The 18883-nt window shown below is 47.5% G+C and overlaps 1 protein-coding gene across 1 annotated transcript; it reads right to left on the minus strand.

Moving 5' to 3' along the window:
- Positions 1–9529: 9529 nt before the first annotated feature.
- Positions 9530–12013, minus strand: DEFA4 (defensin alpha 4). Its single transcript, XM_002818780.6, has 3 exons — positions 11933–12013; positions 10437–10620; positions 9530–9850 (listed from the first exon to the last, which is right to left on the minus strand). Exons 2-3 carry the CDS (start codon positions 10606–10608, stop codon positions 9729–9731), a joined length of 294 nt encoding a protein of 97 aa, XP_002818826.3. The 5' UTR covers positions 10609–10620; positions 11933–12013; the 3' UTR covers positions 9530–9728.
- Between the last annotated feature and the right edge of the window lie 6870 nt (positions 12014–18883).

Consider the following 18883-nt stretch of genomic DNA (forward strand, 5'->3'; position numbering starts at 1 on the left):
GGAGAGTGAGGAGCCAGCCTGGATTTATAGGTCTGCTGGGAGAAGGCTCAGGGACAGATGTTGTGATGAGATGGGGTGTGCATGTGATTGGGGAGCAGAAGAGCTACCCTTGCCCTCCAGGTCCCTTTGATGCTCCTTTGTTCTCCAAGCTTCATTGTAGTGTGAGGCTGTTTATTGAGTGTCTGTTCTGGTCCCAGCTGATAGTGATGATAAGAACAGTGTACATTTTCCTGTTTTCCATCTGCTGGAATATTTACTTCTTAATATTCAAAATAGAAAAAAACAGTGCTTTCATTGAATAAGTTCAGGAATCAAATACCTCTTATTTTCTGAAGGTGGGATTGGCCACTCTCTGGAGGTCTAGACCTTGAGGCCAGAGCTGGATCGCACTAGAGTAGAGAGTTAATTCATTGCAGGATTCAGGCGGCATTTCTGCCCTCATGAAGGAGGCTTTGAGATTATGGGGTGAGTAGGCTCTTGTGGGGCACAGTGTGGAGAAGATAATGACCTTATCAGCCTATAAGGGAAAAGAACTCAGTGGGATACTACGTAAAGAGTTAGTAAAACTAAAGCCAAAAGATTTATTTCAAGAAACCCATGTGATCTGAGTGTATCAAGTAAAATATGTACTAGGTATTTCTCTCCACTTTGAGAAATATTGAAACAACTGACATGCCCACAATCCCCCTCCGAAATTTTATTTTATTTTTTATTTTAGAAAATGTTAAATCACCCACAAGGACCATTCAAAGGGTAAAAGGGGTAATGAGCCTCCATCTTTGCCCCAGCCCTGCAGCTCTGCTCCAGGAAATCTCCACTTAAAAATTAAATATGTTGGTTTGCACTTTGTTTTTTCCCCCTAATGCTGTAATTTGAATACTTTGTAGCTCAAAACATATAGAACTCTACCATTATTTTCATAGTTTCTTGTTTCTGTTCTTCTATTCAGGTGTTTTATCCATTTTGAGTTAAGTTTTGTATATGGCAAAAGAGAAGGGTCCAGTTTTATTGTTTTGCATGTGGAAATTGTATTCCCACCACCATTTATTGAAGAGACTCTCCTGTCCCCATTGTGTCTTCTTGATGCACTTGTCAAAAGTTACTTGACCATATGTGTTTGGACTTATGTCTGGACTCTCAATTTTATTTCACTGGTATGTGTCTGGTTTTATGCCAATACCATATTGTTTTGATTACCATAGCTTTGTAATATAATTTAAAACCAGGAATTGTGATGTCTTCAACTTTGTTTTTTTTTCTCAGAATTGTTTTGTCTATTTGAGTTCTTTCACCATTTCATATAAATTTTAGGATTTTTTTTTTTATTTCTGTGAAGAATGCCATGGGGATTTTGATAGGAATCATGCTGAATCTGTATATTGTTTTGTTTGGGATAGACATTTTAACAATCTTAATTCTTCCAATTTTCAGCCTAGGATATCTCCATTTACTTTTACTTTCTTTAATTTCTTTCACTATTTTTTTTTTTCATTTCCAGTGTGTAGATTCTTCACCAGCTTGTTTCTTCCTAGGTGTTTTATTTCTTGATGCTATTGTAAATGGAATTGTTTTCGTGATTTTTGTTTCAGTTTTGTTAGGGAATCTTTGGGCATTTAAAAAATGCGTTTGTTTTGTGTTTATTTGAATTTTGCCTTCATTTACCCAGTAGGAGATGACCATTTAGCTAAGATCTAAATTTCTAATTAAACTTTCCCTCTTCAACCCAAACTGTAATTGTCCATTGTGAGTTGTAGCTGTCTATGCCTCTTTCCCCAGTAGTTCATGGGAAAGGCAATAATTACTGTTATCACCTGGAAATCCCACCCTAGAGCTGTTACTCAGATACCCTGATCTAGCTAAGAGGACAAGATACTTCTGTAAATAAGTGATCTAATTTGTCTTGACTTAAAGGAGCATTTTGGAATTGTATGTTCTGTCTTTGGAAACTAAGAAGTGTTCCCAGCCTATTTTAATTGAAATAGAAGATAACGCAGACCAATCCCCATGGGCATTGGTAAATATTTAGACAGATGGGGTGCAGGAAGGCTTATCAGGATCCATATCGCAGCTTGTGAAGTCACCACAGGCACCACGCCAGTGGTCGGAACGCCTGGAAGTAAACAGAACTTCTAGATCAGTAGAACATCGAAGGGTGTCAGGGACAAGGGAACTTCACGTAGTTCCTTTGCCTCTCTCTACTTACCTTCCTGCTCCTAGAGTCACATACATGCAAATACTGAAGCACAAGCTCTATTTTGAAGAGCACATTACTCTAGGATCCAGCTTTCAATGATCATGCACAAAATCGAGGCAGGTATATCTCCCCCTTGTTTAGCCATCAGGCTCCTGCAAGAGAAGTAACCTCCCTACCATGACCCACAGTCACGAGGACCTCATCTCTGCTAACTGCCTTTCTTGAGTTAACCCCACCCCACTCCCATATGGAAGCCCTAATAAGAACCGAGCATCTTGGAGATGCCACCGAGATGAAGTTGACTTAGGCCAAGGGCTGTCTCTCTTCTCCTCAGTGGCTCCAGCATGCCTCCACACTGAGATGTCCTCACACATCAGACGCTGACCTAGCAGAGCCCACATTATCTTCCAGTAAAGAACCTGCCCTTACAGAGAATTGGGCGCGCAGCACTGCAGTAGCACCTTAAGGACAGCAGGTGGCACTCCTGCCCTTAAATAGTAATTTACCCAAGAGGGACTTCAAATGGGAGCGCTGTAAAGTGCGGTTCAGCAAACACGTTGCTTTCTTCTGCACCCCAAAGTGTACATATTACAACATTAGTTCAGGGGGCACAGAATACACTGCTGCTGGCTCCGTGTCAGCGGTAGCTGCTGGCCCTGGAAGGCTGACCTGCCCCGTCTCTAACCTAGTGTTTTGATGTCGTTCCCCCTTGTGCTGGCTGCGGGGCTGAGGACCTGAGTCTGGGGGCCTCTGCTCTTTCTCCTGGGTGGCAATGCTCCGGTCCCTGCCTCCCTCTCAGTCTGTGGTAGAGACTCGACAGCCAGGGCGGGGCAGGTTCTCAGTCTATGCTGAGGTCTTACCTGGGCCTTGCCTCTGTCTCCCCCAGGTGGCTGCCAAACCCCAGTTAGAACAGAGTGAGTCTGTATCTTGTGGTCCCTTTCACTTTTCTTTCTGGGCTGCACCAGAACCTTGGCAGAACTCAGTGGTTTACGCAAAAAATGGTGTTACATCTAAAAGTCTTTGCAACACTTTCACTTCCACCCCCACCCACCCCGCCCCCAGCACAATGTCCTGGGCTTGCCACCAGTGTCAACTTTGAGTGTAGACACAACTGAAACTGTTCCTTCATACACATGCAGTTAAACTTTCAGACACTCCACAAGAGCCTTGACACCCTCAAGCTGGGGTAAATATCCTGGGGAAGCTGTGGGTGGGGGTGCAGGTGTGGGTGTGAGAGGAGAGAGGCCTTTAGCAGCAGCAAGGATATTCCCACACTCCCTGAGGCTGTCTGGTGACCCCAGCAGACACAGTGAGTGTGGACCTTGGGCAGGGCCCTGGGACATGGTTTTGACCCAGTGTGGAAGGGCAGTCATGGAACATAGTGTGCGTGTTAGCATGGGGTAGGGCGGGCGCTGCATGGGGGTGAGCTCTGAGAACTGTCCATCTCCCAGCCCCTGAGAGTGCACCGCCCTGTCCCTCCCCTTAGCCTTTTGTCCACCTCCCTGCAGGGAGGGTCCTGGTGCTGCCTGTGCCACACAGCAACTCCCGGGCCTGCAGATCCAGCTGGGACAGGCAGGAGCTCCAAGTCCCCTGCACTTTGTCCACCTTTCCCAGCCGCCTCTCACAAGCTGTCTATGTGTCTGGTGTTGTTGCCTGCGGCAATTTTTACAAATGACCATGAAAGAATAACTCTCTTGGGCTGTTTTAAAATGTGGTCCCAATTCTTGGACTCTTCTCCCACAGAAAGGGAGGTTTACTTCTTTCCTGTTGGATCTAGATCGGGTGACATCTTCACCAATAGAGTGCACCTGACTTAGCACCGTGCCGTTTGCTGGGCCCAGGTGCTAAGACACTGATATTTTTCACTTTCACCATCTTGGATGGTGCTGCAGTCTGAATATTTTTGTCTCTCTGAAATTCATATATTGAAATATTAAACCACCAGGTGATGGCATTAACAGGTGGTGCCTTTGGGGAGGTGAGTAGGTCCGGAGGGCACCTCATGAATAGGATTAGTGCCCTTATAGAAGAGACCCCAGAGAGCTCCTCCATTCCTTCCATCAGGTGAGAACACAGTGAGGAGGTGCCATCTATGAACAAAAAAGCTGGTCCTCAGCAGACACCAAGTCTGCTGCCACCTTGATTTGGACTTCTCAACCTCTAGAACACTGAAAAATATATCTGTTGTTCATAAGCAGCTCAGCTTATGGTCTTTTTTTTAAATAGCAGCTCAAATGGACTAAGAGGGCTGGTCACTTGGGGGCCCAGACACCGTGCTTTGAGGAAGTCTCAGCCTTGCACAGGAAGATGAACTGAGGGCACCTGCAAGGGTGAGCTAGAGAACACAGAACAGCCAGCTTTCTGGGAAAAACCAAAACCCTGATTTACAGTGTTTGTAAATTTCTGTGGTTAGAATCCTCCCAGCTCTGGACAGTTTAAAAAATGTCACACAAACCACCTCTCTCATGAGCCGGCCTGATCTGGCCCCAGCACATCACAAGGTCCCATCCCTCAGCCCTGTGAGAGCTCCCAGCTAAGCCAGCACTGCCTGCCACCTGTGCGCGAGTGTCTCAGCCCTGAGCTCCTCAGATCCCAGCAGAACCTCTCCTCTGATGCCCGTGGAAGGAGCCAGGCCCAAATTGCCAAGGTATGAGTGAAGACCTGATTGTGCTGTTTCAATCCACTGTGTTTGGGACATCTTTTCACACAGCAGTAGATGAACAGAGGGCATTTTCACAGTCTTGGTGAGAAGCTGGACTCGTGCATTTTTGCGTGTGTAAACTTCTACTTCTCTAAAATATTGGTGAAGTAGGACTGAATCCTCTCACCTTAGTCCCAAGGTGTCACAAAGAGCCCATTGTGGTGGGAGCACGAGATTGTGGACTGTTTGGAGTGACCGAAGAACCTCTCACCCATTCTTTGTTTAAATTCTTCCTGCTGGGAGCAGGGGTGGTGTGGGAGCCAGGTGGAGTCTCAACCTCTGCCCTCAGTAACAGACTCAGAGGAGGCCATAGGACTGAGGAGTTGGCTGGAACAACAGAGAAAGAAGTGGGGATTTTCTCTAGGAGATTAGCTACAAAGGGCACAGAGAGATGACCATGAATGCCATGGCTGTCACCTGAGGAGACATCCCAAAGTAAGATCAAGAGAAACAAAGGGGAAAAAAGGTGAAGAAAACAAAGTAACTCATGCTTTGAGTCCTTGGACCAAGCATTTCCTAAAGCCAGAATTCCTAGGTATGGGAGTGAAAATGTTGACTCAGGGCTGGGCAAGGTAGCTCAGCTTGTAATCCTAGCACTTTGGGAGGCTGAGGAGGAAGAATTGCTTAAGGCCAGGAGTTTGAGACCAGCTTGGGCAACATAGCAAGACCCCTGCCTCTTAAAAAAAATGGTGACTCAGCTTGACATGATTTCTAATGTTTTACTCCAAGACTCCACTAAGATGCTTGAAAAAGATCAAAAATACCAAACTCGGAGAGCCTGAGGCAAAGATGGTGCTGTGCACAAGGACAGGAGATGAGAGCAGATGACAAGTGTTCTGGAGCAGCTTGAGAGCAGATGACAGGTGTCCCAGGAGCAGCTTGGGTATCAGGCTCCCTGGTGATTCCCATGCACAGCCCCGGGGAGAACAGCCTTATTGATGCTGAGCAGTGGGGAAGGAGGGACGGCTACATGAGGGGCTGGAAGGACAGCGGGTGAGTCAGGGATGGGGAGCTTCATAGTTGATGTTCAGAAATGGAGGAATTCCAGGTGGTGGCAGGAGCTAGTGGGTGGCCATAGGGTGGAGGGCTGGGGTCACTGTCATCCAGGAGGACAAAGCACTGAGAGGCTGGGAGGGTGACCGGCCAGGTAACATTACAGTGAAAGACCGTTTCCCATAATCTTAAGTTTCTTAGTGAGTTGAATGGCTTTGAGCAGCAAAGGGAAAAAATACATAGGTTTAGGAAAGAGAATAAGTAGTTATCTGATGTCTTCCATTCTGGTCCTGCTTGTGAGAAGAGTTCAAGTTCTCAAACAGAGAAACAGAAAAGAAAAAAATGCCTGTCTTGTATTAAAAAAAAATTCACAAGACTTTTAAGAAATGTCAAGGAAGAGTTCAAGTTCTCAAACAGAGAAACAGAAAAGAAAAAAATGCCTGTCTTGTATTAAAAAAAAATTCACAAGACTTTTAAGAAATGTCAAGGAAGTATTTATTGAAGACTGTTGAAATAAGACTCAAAACACTGCAATAGGGTGAGCCATTGAACTCAACTGTCCTGAAGCCCAAGGCAGGAATACGTAGGCCCTGGGTTAAGCTAGTGGAAAAGTTCTGGTGGTTGTTGGTGGGGAAGTTGAGCAGTGTGATTGGGCAATCTGTGTTTGCTAATTTATTAGCAGATAGGCTCCTATCTTCCCACAGAGACAAGGGTGCTATCCCCTTGGGTAATTACATTTATAGGGATGAGGCATCTGACTTACTCTATTGTTCTATCACTCAAGTGATTCAAGGTAGAAAATGTCTTGTACGTCATCAGTAAACATAGAGTGCATCCAAATGAACATTTCTGGGTCTCACTTGAGGCCGAGCAAGTTGCCCTGGTTGTTTGGAGACCCTCACGCCTCTCCCTGCATTCTCTGTCCCTAGAGTTTGCAGCTGTCATTGCCCACCCTAGACTGCAGTAGCAGAAGCCACATGTGGTGCTCCCAGTGTGCCTTTATCCACACAGAGGAGCATGGAGGCTCCGTCCTCGTCTGGCCCTTTCCCTTGGATTGATGGATGCTTCTCAGCACATCAACCTGAATTCTACTCCATCCTTCTCTGTTACAACAGCAATTCCTCTTAATTCAATGGAGGTTGACCTCCTCCTGCATAGCTCTTGCCCTGATTCTACATTCTCTACCTAATTTTCTGCTTTAATCATTCTTTTAATCTATTGAAAGTTTAAACATCTTTATGTTTCAGTTTAAGATTCACCATGAAATCTGTCCTTGGCATTCCAAGACAGAATGGTCTTTTCCTTCTTCCAAAAGTCCTAATGCTTCATTAAACCACATTTTACCCATCATAGTCTCCTATATTTTAGTCTTTTTAATTAGTTTTAATTAGTTTTTTTAAGGAATGCTGTCACATGGACTAGACACACGGGCTGCTTTACCTCTGTAGGCTTCAGTATTTTTTTTTGTAAGCTATTTAGGAAAAACAATGCAATTTTGTATCAATATAAATTTTGAGTACAATTAATTAATTTAGTTGAAATTAATTTATTGATCATGTGCAATGTATTAGGTGGTCATCTATGCACTGTGGTAAGATGATGAGGAAAACATGCAGCTTCCCTCCCAGTGTTGGGAGACAAATGTTCCAGAGAGTAAATGAAATGCACAGATGTGAGATAGCTTACAATTCTACAGTTAAAAATAAAGAGAAGAGGGTGATAGAGGTCGCCAGGGGGAACTAGTTGCAATTTAAAATTAAGAAATCAGCAAAGCCCTCAGTGACAAAGGGAAGTTCTAGCAGAGACCCCAGGATCTAGGGCGCAAGCCAGGTGGACTTCTGGGAAGTGCAGAAATTGCGTGATGGAGTCAGCCCGACTCAGTGGACGGTTAGGAGCAATATGCAGAGTTACAACAAGAACCGCATGACTTCAAGTCAGTGGCAGTTACAGGAACCCAAGGAAGACTGTCTGCCTTTCACATCCTGAAACCCAAAATGTCACCTTCACCTTTGATACAAGGGAAAGACCTTGGACCATTTCTTTGTCAATCACAGACCCACTGTGTCTTCCCTGGGACCTGTATTGGGTTCCCCAGCTGTGAAGTGTCTCAGTGGGCTGCCTGGACCCCTGAGCTGCCTCTTCCGACAGGCAGAGCCTCAGTCTGGGGCTGAGACCTGCTCAGAATCTGCATGGGGTAGATGTGGAGAACACCTGCTTCCTTCTCCTGAGCTCTGGGCATTGTGGGTGGTTGGTGTTGGTGGTCACAGCTGTGTCTTGGCCCATCAGATTGTTTTGGTCAAGAATGGGGAATAATCCTACTAGAATCACTGTCCCTTTCTTTGCAAACTGTAGTTTCTCTGTCATTCTTGGAAGTTGTGGGGGCATTCTATGAATGACCCTCCAGATAAGAGGAGCCATGGCTTGAACAGAGAAGTTATTTTTTCCAGCATGTGTAGTGGATTCATAAACTGGAACTGCTAGATCCAAAATATAAGAAATCTGTGGCTCAAGCTGGACTCGTCCCTGGAGCTTTGTGGTCATGTCCTCATAGGCCGTTGACAAGACATCCTCAACTATTGTTAAAGGTACAGTGGGTTTCTAGGGTAGGGACAGAGAGGAGAGACAGGAAGAACGGTCACCTCATACCCCAGCAAGATATCAGCCTGGCCCTCAGGTACACCGGGGTTAGGCAGTGACCCTGTTCTCTTGGAGGGGAGGAGGAAGACAAGCTCAGGAAGGTACAGACCCCACGTGTGCTGTGCCTGGTGGGGAGGCTGCAGTTGGAGGTAGGACAGCAGGGGACGCTGTGGCCTTCCCGGCAAATGCTCTGAGCATCTCAGAGGGCGCTCCTGGTTCATTCCCTTTTGCTAGACCTGGTTTCTTGCTCAGTCACTGATGTGCAGGATGTTGTGGTTGTCAGAGCCTCAGCCTGCAGCAACAACAGGAATATAAGGTTTCCGGTGAAGCTGTATTTTCCAAGCAGAATCAGGTTCTCAGCAGCTTTAAGGCAACCCAAGAGAGTGCGTGTTGCAAAGTGCAGTGGAGCATTTGTGTGTGTGGGTTTTCTGGGTGTGAAGATGACTTTATGGGTGTGAAATCCAGGTCTTAGTAGACGTGGCTGGAGGGTGCTCTTAATGAGGACATCCCGTTGTTGGCTGCTGTGCTTTCTGTTCCATGCACCCCGCCTTTGCTAACAACCCATTTCCCTCTTAATTAAAGTTGTTTCAGTGGATCTCCTGTAACCCTATGTCTTAAAAGGCAAATGTGTGACCTGGACACGTTCAATAAAACTCCAATATTTTGACGCAGAGGATGGTGGTTTTTCCCGAGAAGTAGTGAGGTTGTGAGTAGCTAAACTGGAAGCTGACATTGATTTTTTTTGCCTAGCATATGAGAGTTGTCTTTGAGAGTGAATCCATTCAAAATGAGGCAGAAAGAAAAGACAGAGCAGTGGATGGTGAGATCAGTGGCATCATTTGTGCCTTCGTTTCAATTTGTGTCTGAAGCCATGGCTCCTCCTTAAAAATTCCAGATTTTGTAACTTTAATTTCTTCAAAAATATTGATGTAGGATTCTGGCAATTGCTTTCTAGTGTCTTGACACAGACACGTATCAAACTTTAAAGAGGTGTAAACAAAGAAATCTTGTTACGAGATATTTATTTAGGATCAAGAAAGATGTTAAGGACAAAGTATAGGAGAAACAACCATTTCCTGTAGCTCTCAAATGAAATTATGAGCTCATTTTTCTGTATTCTGCAAGCTCAGCTGCAGAAGCATGTGAAGCTCACGCCACCAATGATGGCATTCCCAGCATGACATTCTCTTGGACAGCAGAACGTTAATCTACAAGCGTGCAGCAGTATGTGAAACTTATACCACCGATGACGCAGTTCCCAACACGAAGTTCTGTTCGCTGGCAGAATACTAATCTGCAAGAGCAGACCATGCCCCTTGTTGAGCCTGGGAACACAGAGAGAGCATGAGAAATTGAGCACCAAGGTCAGCAGTGGGTGGTAAAGGGAATCTTGGAGAAGTCACATGCTGGCTGACAGGTGATGTTGGCTGCATTAGGGCCGGTAGCATGAACAACCTCAGTCAATAGGAATAAATACACAGAGCAGTGCTGGTCACCCAGGATTTGAGACTTATTCTCATTTGCTCTCATTTCTGTGCTTCTGCCCCATCACACACACACCTGAACATACTCTTAAGCCCATCTCCAGTTTTTAAAAGTTCCTCTATAGGCAGAATAAAATATTCTCCCTATACTATCTACTTGTTTAGATCCAGAAAGAACTAGTCAATCTGTCTCTCCATATCTTAACCCTAGCGAATTTTATAGACATATCTTGGAATCAAGTCTTTGGAGAAAGAAGACTACTTACATTTGTTTGTTTCACTATTCAGTTTGGAGATAAGAAAATCAAGGCCCAGAGATGCTAAGTAAAGCCACCTAAGTGACATCCACCATTGAGACGTGATTCCAGAGCCTGTCTCCCATCCGTCCCTCTAGACTCTATAGTTTTTTTATGCTGGCCTCGCTCACCTGAAACCTGAAGAGCAGAGCTTTTATCCCATGCAAAGGAAATAGATATGTCCTGGTCGTCTGCCCCAGGCTGCTCCTGGCCTGCAGCCTCATCACCTCTTGCCTGGAGTGGGCCTGCCTGGACCTGGAGGGCTACCAAGAGAATGGCAGCAAGGAGGGCGGTAATCCTCATGGCTGGGGTGACCTGGAGGAAGGAGAGTAGGAGCAGCTGTGTGGGGAGGGAGAAGCCAGCTTGGATTTATAGCTTTGCTGGGAGAAGGCTCAGAGACAAGAAACCTTTGGCCTTCTGAGTGAGAGGAGGTGTGCATTTTGTTAGAGAGGATGCTGGCTCCTATTGGCCTTGACGTCCCTGGAATGCTCCTCTGCTCTCCCAGCTGTCTTCACTGGAAGCTCAATGTTTGGTGTCTGTGCTAGGTTGAAGTTGATGGTGATGATGAGGACCCTGGCATTTTTTCCTGTTTTCAGGAAATACCTAATATTTCCTGGTTAAATCTTTAATATTCTAAAAAGAATGGAAACAGTGCTTTCATTCAATAATTTAAGAGAGCAAATGCCTCTTATTTCCTGATAATGGGCCCTACTATTCTCTTCAGGTCTAAACACTGGTGCCAGACCTGAATTCCAGTGGAGTAGAGAGTAACTCATTGCAGGCTTCAAGGTCATTATACCCTTATGAAGGGGTGACTGAGGTTATGGGGTGAGTAGTCTCCTGTAGGGGCCAGAGTGAAGAGGACAATGACCTTATCAGGCTACAGGTGAAATGAGCTCAGTGAGAGAGATAAAGAGTTGTGTAAGGTTCATGAGTTGCTATGCGCATACACGTGGTCCTTTCTCTCACAGCATGTAAAAAATCAGCTCAACATGGATTGAAGACTCAACATAGACCTGAAAAGACCTGAAACCATACAACTGCGAGAAGCGCATACAAAGATAAAGCTTTTGACATTGATGTGAGTAATGATTTTTTGGCTATGACACCAAAGGCACAGGCAATAAACAAATGGGAAAACAGACAAGCGGGGCTGCATTGAACGCTAAAGCATCTTCATAGCAAAGGAAACAATCAACTGAGTGAAATGGCAACCCAGAAAATGAGAGAAAATGTTTGCAAAGCCTACGTGGTAGAAGGGGTAAATATCCAAATAAATAAGGAAGTCAAACAACTCAATAGCAAAAAGCGAACAACCTGATTGAAAAACAGACCTAGGACCTGCAGAGGCTTCTCTCACAATAAAATAATGTTTTAAGGAGCTATGATCGTCTTTATTGGACATGTCAAGTAGGACACGTATGTTTGGAAGGAAACTTTTTGAGTTTCTCTATTGAGTTTGCTGGTAGCCATTATCCCCAGCAGCCACCAGACACCCAGATAGAAGTTCACAGTGGGGCTTCACCGCTGGGTCCCTCTGGGGTGGCCCCACAGTCAGAGATCAGACTGGGGACACAGCTTCAATATTGAAACCTCAATGTAAAAGTTTAAGTTTTGTGTTACTTACAGATCCTCAAGCTAGGCAGGGCGAGCAGAGAGGGCAGACAGCAGTCCTGTGTTCCAGGTCTTATGTAGCAAGAGCAGCCATGCACACAGAGGAGAGGACTTCCCTATTTAAGGTTCTTTTGGGATCAGGTGTCCTAATTTTTCAGGGTTACTTTCTATTGGGTACTTTAAATAACTGTTAACAAGGGCAGTTGAGAAATTTGGCAGAAAGCTGTAGTTCAAGCAGGAGTCCACAGACGGACTGACCCCTCGTCTACTTTGGTCAGCCCTGGCCAGGCCCAGGCAGCAACCAACTATGGATTCCTCATGACTCCTAAGACAATTGACCCCATGATGCATATGCTGGTGGCTGAGGCTGAACTACCTGGACCAAGGGAATATTTAAAGCCACCAGGAGAGCCTGGCCTGCATATTGTTGTATACACCTTGCAAGGAGACTAGGATCAGAATGCCACCCACACACAGATGAGGATTTGGAATCTGGTCTGGACTGACCTCCCCAGGCCCTGGGGTCTAACCATAAAAACAAATCCAAGCCATTCAGACAAGTAAGGTTGGAGAATACTTGGGTGAGACTGAATACCGCCTGGGCTTGTGTTGCTGGATAGGGCAGGTTGGAGGCTCCCGAGTAAAGGACGTGCATATAGCATGGGGTTCCCTAGAACCATTTTTGCTTGGCCTTAAATGGTTCAAGACTAAATGATTGTCTAGGCCATCCAGGCCAAGGACTCATCAAATGATTGCATGAGATCTAATGTCTCTCAGAAGTCCCTCAGGAAGGTGGCCAAAGCTGCAGCGAGATTGGTGTTAGCTTGTGTCAACTTGTGTTGTGAGCTCAAATACCCTGTTCCCAAACAAGTCCCATAGGCTTATGAGTCTCCCTACACCCAGAATTAGGAAGATGGTCACTGGGTGCGTGGGATGCATAAGCTTTCCCTTGTGTGGTCCCTCCTGGGTTATTTGAGGGGGAGTCCCAGGGAGACTAGTGCACATTTTAAAATGTACCACTCTCCACCATCCTCCTCCTCATAGTGAGGTAAACAGGATGAGCTTTCTGGAAATGAGAAAAGAATGCAGTCATTCCTGAGGGAATGAATACCTACAGTGAGGTTGCTGAACCCAGTATGCAGGCCAGGCAGCCCCTGCCGCCATGGGAGGGTCGTGCACAGCGCTGGTCCAGCAGGCTGGGTGCTCAGGGCCCCCCCTGCAGCTCTGCATGAAGGCAGCAGGCACTGGGCTGTGGAGGACTGGGGGCAGTGGCGCTCTCAGTCTTAAGGAGGGAGGAGACATCTCAAGCCTCACTAGGGGTGGTTGCTGTTCCAGAGCAGTGAAGTCGGCTGCCCCTCTGAGGAAGCAGTGAGTTCCTGATGTGTCGCAGGCCCAGCAATTTCATCTTTGGAGGAAGTGGGCTCTGGACTTATTCCAGCAGAGGAAGAAATTAGGGCTATTTGGGGAACTGGGCCCCAGATGATGGTTTTAGGTTCTAGGGCATTAGTAGGTGCCTGAAGGGCCCAGTGGATATGGATGTAGAGGCAAAATGAGAAGGGGTGTGTGTGCACGTGGGGAAGGTCTGGTGGTTGTGGGAATGTCTCGTGTCCTGCAGAAGTGAAACCTGGACCAGCCTCCTGCACACAGAACACACTCCAATCCATAGGCATTTTCCTAGTAATGTAGGAGAGAGCTGTTATTGGCAGAGCTGGTTAGATTTGGGTGTGATATTGTACCAGACAGGTCTTCCAAGTCCATATTTTTTGGCATAACTTGTAGGGCAGCCTCATGATCTGATCCAAGCCTTGTGGTTTCCTTGCAGTAGGCGGTTTAACTAATGGGTTACACTGAAGACAGATGGGGATCCCAGCAAAATACCATTCTAAGGGGTCATCTGCAGGTTCCTCAGGAAAGCATGAGCTAAGAAAGCATGGGTCCAGGTACTGGACGTGCACCAACGCCGTGTCCTGGGGGTAGTGAGATCCATACCTTGTGGCAGGAAGGAGAGTAAGGTGAGTCTGGTTTGGGGATGACCCCACAGTCAAGATGAGATTCCTTGGTGTCTCTGGTTCTGGTGAGGCCACTGTTTCCCAGGACAAACCCTTGGATCAGAGCACTGTCTTCTGAGGTGATGGCCTTTTGGGTAGGGGTGGCCTTCCCAGCTGGTCACTCAAGAAGAGAGAGGGTATGGGCTGGTGTTGCACAGGCCGCTGGCCTCTGTGGGACTCCATGGAAGCATTTAGTGAAAGCTTGAGTGGTGCTTTCCTTGGTGGGGGGATAGGACATTTCCATCCATAAATCATATACATTGGAGCACAGGAGTGTCCCTAAGCCCATGAAAGCGTTTGAATGCTTTCTCTGCATGTGAGGCTCAAACCTTTCCGGCCACAGACTGAGTTTGTGCTGAGGCATCATTAGCTGGTTTGTATTCATGCCTGGTCATGGGGAAGGCCATCTGCCTCTGATTGTGGGGATTGCTGGTGTTTAAGCTTTAGTGCCATGGGTCCCATTCAATATCTAAGGATCGGGTTTCCTGGCTTGGATCCAGGTCAGGTGGCATTTGGGGTTTTGCCCCTCTAGCACAGTGCCTCAACATGCCCCAGTTTTCCAGCCTGGGGTTCAGTTTCTCACAGTGGCTGTCCTGTTCCAGCAGCTCTCTGGGATGCCAGGCCCCAGGCCTAAGAGCAGCCCTACAACCTTTACATACATAAGATACCCAGCAAGGCCAACCATAGAGAGCACTGACAGCTTATAATTCAGGGATTTCCTCAAGGTACTTTTACATCGATATTGATTATGGGGTGGGCTTTCACCAACATTTCTTCAGAGCATTTCTCTGCCATCGACACAGGACATGGTGATGGTAGTTTCATGTGGTCTTTGTCTGATGTAGTTGACATCCTCTAGTTTGATGGCTTTTTCTCCTCATTTAGTGACCCAGACTGTGCCCTCTTTGGGGTGCAGAGAAATAATCCCCACTTCCTTCAGGGAGGAGCAAGTGGGAGATATTAGCTACCTTTCAAAGCAGGAAGAACTCGAGCTTCTGCTGGAGGCTGTATGTTAAGAGGTGAGGTCTGGTGTAGCAGAAGCATCCTAGGCCTGCTCTGTGGCAGCTGCCTGGACCATCAGTCCCCAGAGGATCACACCTCACTATCTGTATTAGTCCATTTTCATGCTGCTCATAAAGACATACCCAAGACTGGGTGATTTATACAGGAAAGAGATTTAATGGACTCACAGTTCCATATGGCTGGGGAGGCCTCACAATCATGGTGGAAGGCAAAGAGGAGCAAGTCACGTCTTACATGGATGGCAGCAGGCAAAGAGAGAGCTTCTGCAGGGAAACTCCCTGTATAAAACCATCAGATCTTGTGAAACTTATTCACTACCATGAGAATGGCATGGGAAAGACTTGCCTCCATGATTCAATTACCTCCCACCAGGTCCCTCCAACACATAGGAATTCAAGATGAGATTTCGGTGGGGACACAGCCAAACTGTATCACTGTCCATCCTTGATCGAGTCTTTAGTAAATGTTTGATGCTGAGACAGTGGACATCTTGTGATGGTACGAGGGGGTCTCATTATTGCAGAAAATGTGAGTGATGTTATCCATAAGGGAAAAAGAGCTCAACTCTTCTATGATCACCAGGGTGGGTGCCATGGTTGGTCTGGTCCAATTGTAGAAGAGCTGGTGGCCATGGTGTTGAGAATTAAGATAGTTAAGGCACTCAAAGGAGCTTGGTTCCCTTGACGAACCACTTGCAGGGGGACTGGAGCCTTTCCTAATTTGACTCAGTCTGTGCCCATGCCACAACTTTAATAAGCATGACTTTAGGAGGCCACTGTGTTGCTTGAGGGGGCCAGTGGCTAAGTGAGGGTTCCCTAACCCCCATGCTGAGTTGCCCACCACCGCCCTGAAGTGGGAGCCCTGATCTGCATCAGTGATATCCGGTGGTTCACAAGAGGTAATAAAGCAAATGTCACAGAAAGAGAGCACCTTTCTCTACCAAGAGCCTTGGGTTGGAAGAGTCAATGGAAGTGCAGTGGATGTGTGTCTGCTCCTGCACAGCAGAAGGTGCTGGCTGTGATGGGAGAGGCCCAGTGAAGTCCATTTGCCACCAGCTGAAAGGGTGATGGCTCAGGAACAAGGGACTGCTGGCCACAGTTTTGCTTGCCTAAAGCTATGGTGGGAGACAGCTGTGGTGTGGGGTGCCCTCTAATGTGGCTGTAGCTCTCATGATCTAAGGCTGGAGTACTCCATTTTGTCAGCACCTGAGGAATACAGAACTTGAGGGTCTGGAGTCTGTAAAAAACAAAAGAGGATCTCACCCAGGCCGTGGGAGGTGCATCTGACCCTTCACCTCCTGGGGACAGGACATCAGAGGCTGTCCACAGGCTCAGTCTGGAGGCCAAAGATGGCAGTAGTCTCACTGTGGATGCCTCACCCTTCGAGTGGTGGAAAGTAGCCTGGCATGTTTGTTCTGAATGCATGAGGCATGAATCGCCTGTAGGAGGACTGGAGTCTCCCCTAATTTGACCCAAACAGGTGCACGCAACAGAGGCCATGCCAGAGGCATTGGCTCCAGGGCACTCACAATATGTTGGGCACAGCCCAGGAATCTGTAAAAACATGACCCTGAGTGGGGGTTATGGCCACAGCAACCTCCCCTGCAACTGGCACCACCAGCTGTATGGCTGGGCTCAGCATACCCTCTCCTCCTATGCAGGCCCTGCTGTGATAAATGTGAAAGGTGGTTGCTGGCCAGTGGGCTCCCAGCCTGCAGGGCAGTGCTGCCTTCCCTGAGGTATGTGGACTCCCCATGTCCAACTCTTCCCGTGGCCTCATCAGGTCACCAATTGTTCGGGCAATAGGGTCGCTGCTGCTATTTCTCTCTGCTTGTAGGCAGGAGCTGAGTAACAGGGAAACCATGGCCTCAGCTTCCTGTCACTTGAAAGGACTCAGGTGCCAGGTTTGGCTTGTCCTGCAGGTGCTGTTCCCATTTTCTCAGGGAGACATGTGTGGCTGAGCCTCTGTCAGGAGGAGTCAGACATGGAGCATGGCTGGAGTCTGGGGACACAGCAGCACCAGAACCTGTCCCGTAGTGCCTGTGTCTATACGGGCATTGTGTGTAGTGGTAGCCACCTTTTTAATGGGAGATAATGAGCTGCAGCTGCCAGGAAGTTTATGCCTGCAGAAGCCCATAGCCAGGATGGACGTGCTTTGTCCAGAGGCTCTGGGAGTCATGATTGGTGGTACTGAGGGCCTCTATATGAAACTCAGAACCTGGGACCTGGGCATGGCCTGAGAGACCACCTGCTGAGCCAGCTGCATGCTGTGTCCTGCTGTGGCCCCAGTTAAGACGTGGAGGGCTTCTGGGTGACGGCATCTGTGGGCCTCTGCAGAATGGACAAGTGGGATGTAGGTGCAGGCAGAATGTCCCAGTATGCGCAGGGCCTGCCACAAAGTGGCTGGAGACTTGGGGTTTAACTGCAAGGTGAATTTGGTGGCCCACTGAGGACCAGGTTATCTCTAGAATCTTTATAGCAGCGCTGGGCCTGAACTTTGTGTGGGTTGTGGCCCAGCCATGGTCTTGGAGGAAGCCACTAAAACGACCAGCATGGTTTTCACTTCCTTTTTTTAGGGGCTTCTGAGCAAAATGCTATCAATGTAATGCCACAAGGTACAGGGGTTCACACTGAATCACAGGGAGTCACGGGGGCATGAGTTACGGGCAGTAGCTGGCTTACTGAGACAGCCTGAGTGCAATTTGGTAAATGTGTACTGGGTCCCTTCCAAAGTCAAAGCAAACACAGACTGCGACCCGTCTGTGATGGGAATGAACAGAATGCATTGGCCAAGTCTCCTGCTGCGAAATGTTGTGCCCTGGACCTTTGTATGCCCCCTGTTAACTTGACTGTATTTGAGATCAGGGCCTTGATGGTCCTGGAGGACAATCTGGTGGCTGCTCTACTTGGATTCCATCATCAGAGAGTGGCAAGCACTGTTTCTGTCTTATATTTTAGTGGAGGAGACAAACAATAGGCAAAGTTATGATACACTATGCAGCCAGTGGTTATTATACAGAATGAAGGGATAACATTGAGGTGACCTGGAGTGCCCAGGTGACACGGTGTTGGGGGAAGGGTGCTGCTCAGTAGCGTCACCATGGCAGCCTCATTGTGGAGAGAACATCAGAGCAGAGGCCAGGAGGGGCCGGGTGAGTCCTGCAGAAACCTGGATGGGTCCAGGAAAAGGGAGAGCAGGTGTAGCAGCCCTGCAGCAGGAGTGTGGCCTGGCCCATGTGGCGGCCTCACCAGCGGCACCCGGAGTGGTTTCAGGAGGTCAAAGAGAACACATGCGCTGCAGGTTGCTCGAGTCAGTAGTGGCTGCTGGTTCTGCATTTTCCATCCCCAACCCAGTGTCCTGAGGTCATTCCCTCCCATGCATGGCTGGAGGGGTGGTAACTATAGGCTTGGGGGCGCTACTCTGTGGCAGGGGTGGACTCAGCAGCCCAGGGCCCGTCAGGTTCTCAGTCTGTGCTGAGGTTGCACCTGTGCTTTACCTCTTTCTTGCCCACGTGACTCTCAAACTCCAACCCAAATTAGAAGAGAGGGATTCATCTCTTGTGGTCTCTTTCACTTTTCTTTCTGGGCTGCACCAGAACCTTGGCAGAACTCTAAGGTTTAAGCAAAAAACAAAAAAAAGTGTTTTGTCTGAAAATCTTTGCAACACGTTCGCTTCCGTGTCCATCCATGATCTCCCCAGCCTGAGTTTCCCATTCTTTTCACCAATATCGACTCCCAGGCACAGTAGACGTGGCTGAAACTCTTCTCTCATCCACATGCTCTTGAATTTCCAGGTAATATTGAAGCAAGTCTGGACACTTAATAAGAGCCTTGACACCATCAACCTGGACACCATCAGAACCTTGACACCATGTTCTGGGAAAGCTGTGGGTG

This window comes from Pongo abelii, chromosome 7 (genome assembly GCF_028885655.2).
Source record: "Pongo abelii isolate AG06213 chromosome 7, NHGRI_mPonAbe1-v2.0_pri, whole genome shotgun sequence".
Classification (NCBI taxonomy): Eukaryota; Metazoa; Chordata; class Mammalia; order Primates; family Hominidae; genus Pongo; species Pongo abelii.

What these genes read in the sequence shown, in the direction of transcription:
- DEFA4 (XM_002818780.6), bottom strand. Translation starts at nt 10,608, where the DNA reads ATGAGGATTACCGCCCTCCTTGCTGCCATTCTCTTGGTAGCCCTCCAG. An exon ending in CTCTGCTCTTCAGGTTTCAG is followed by an intron (nt 9,851 to 10,436) that starts GTGAGCGAGGCC and finishes CTGTGTTCCCAG; the next exon opens with GCTCAACAAGGGGCATGGTC.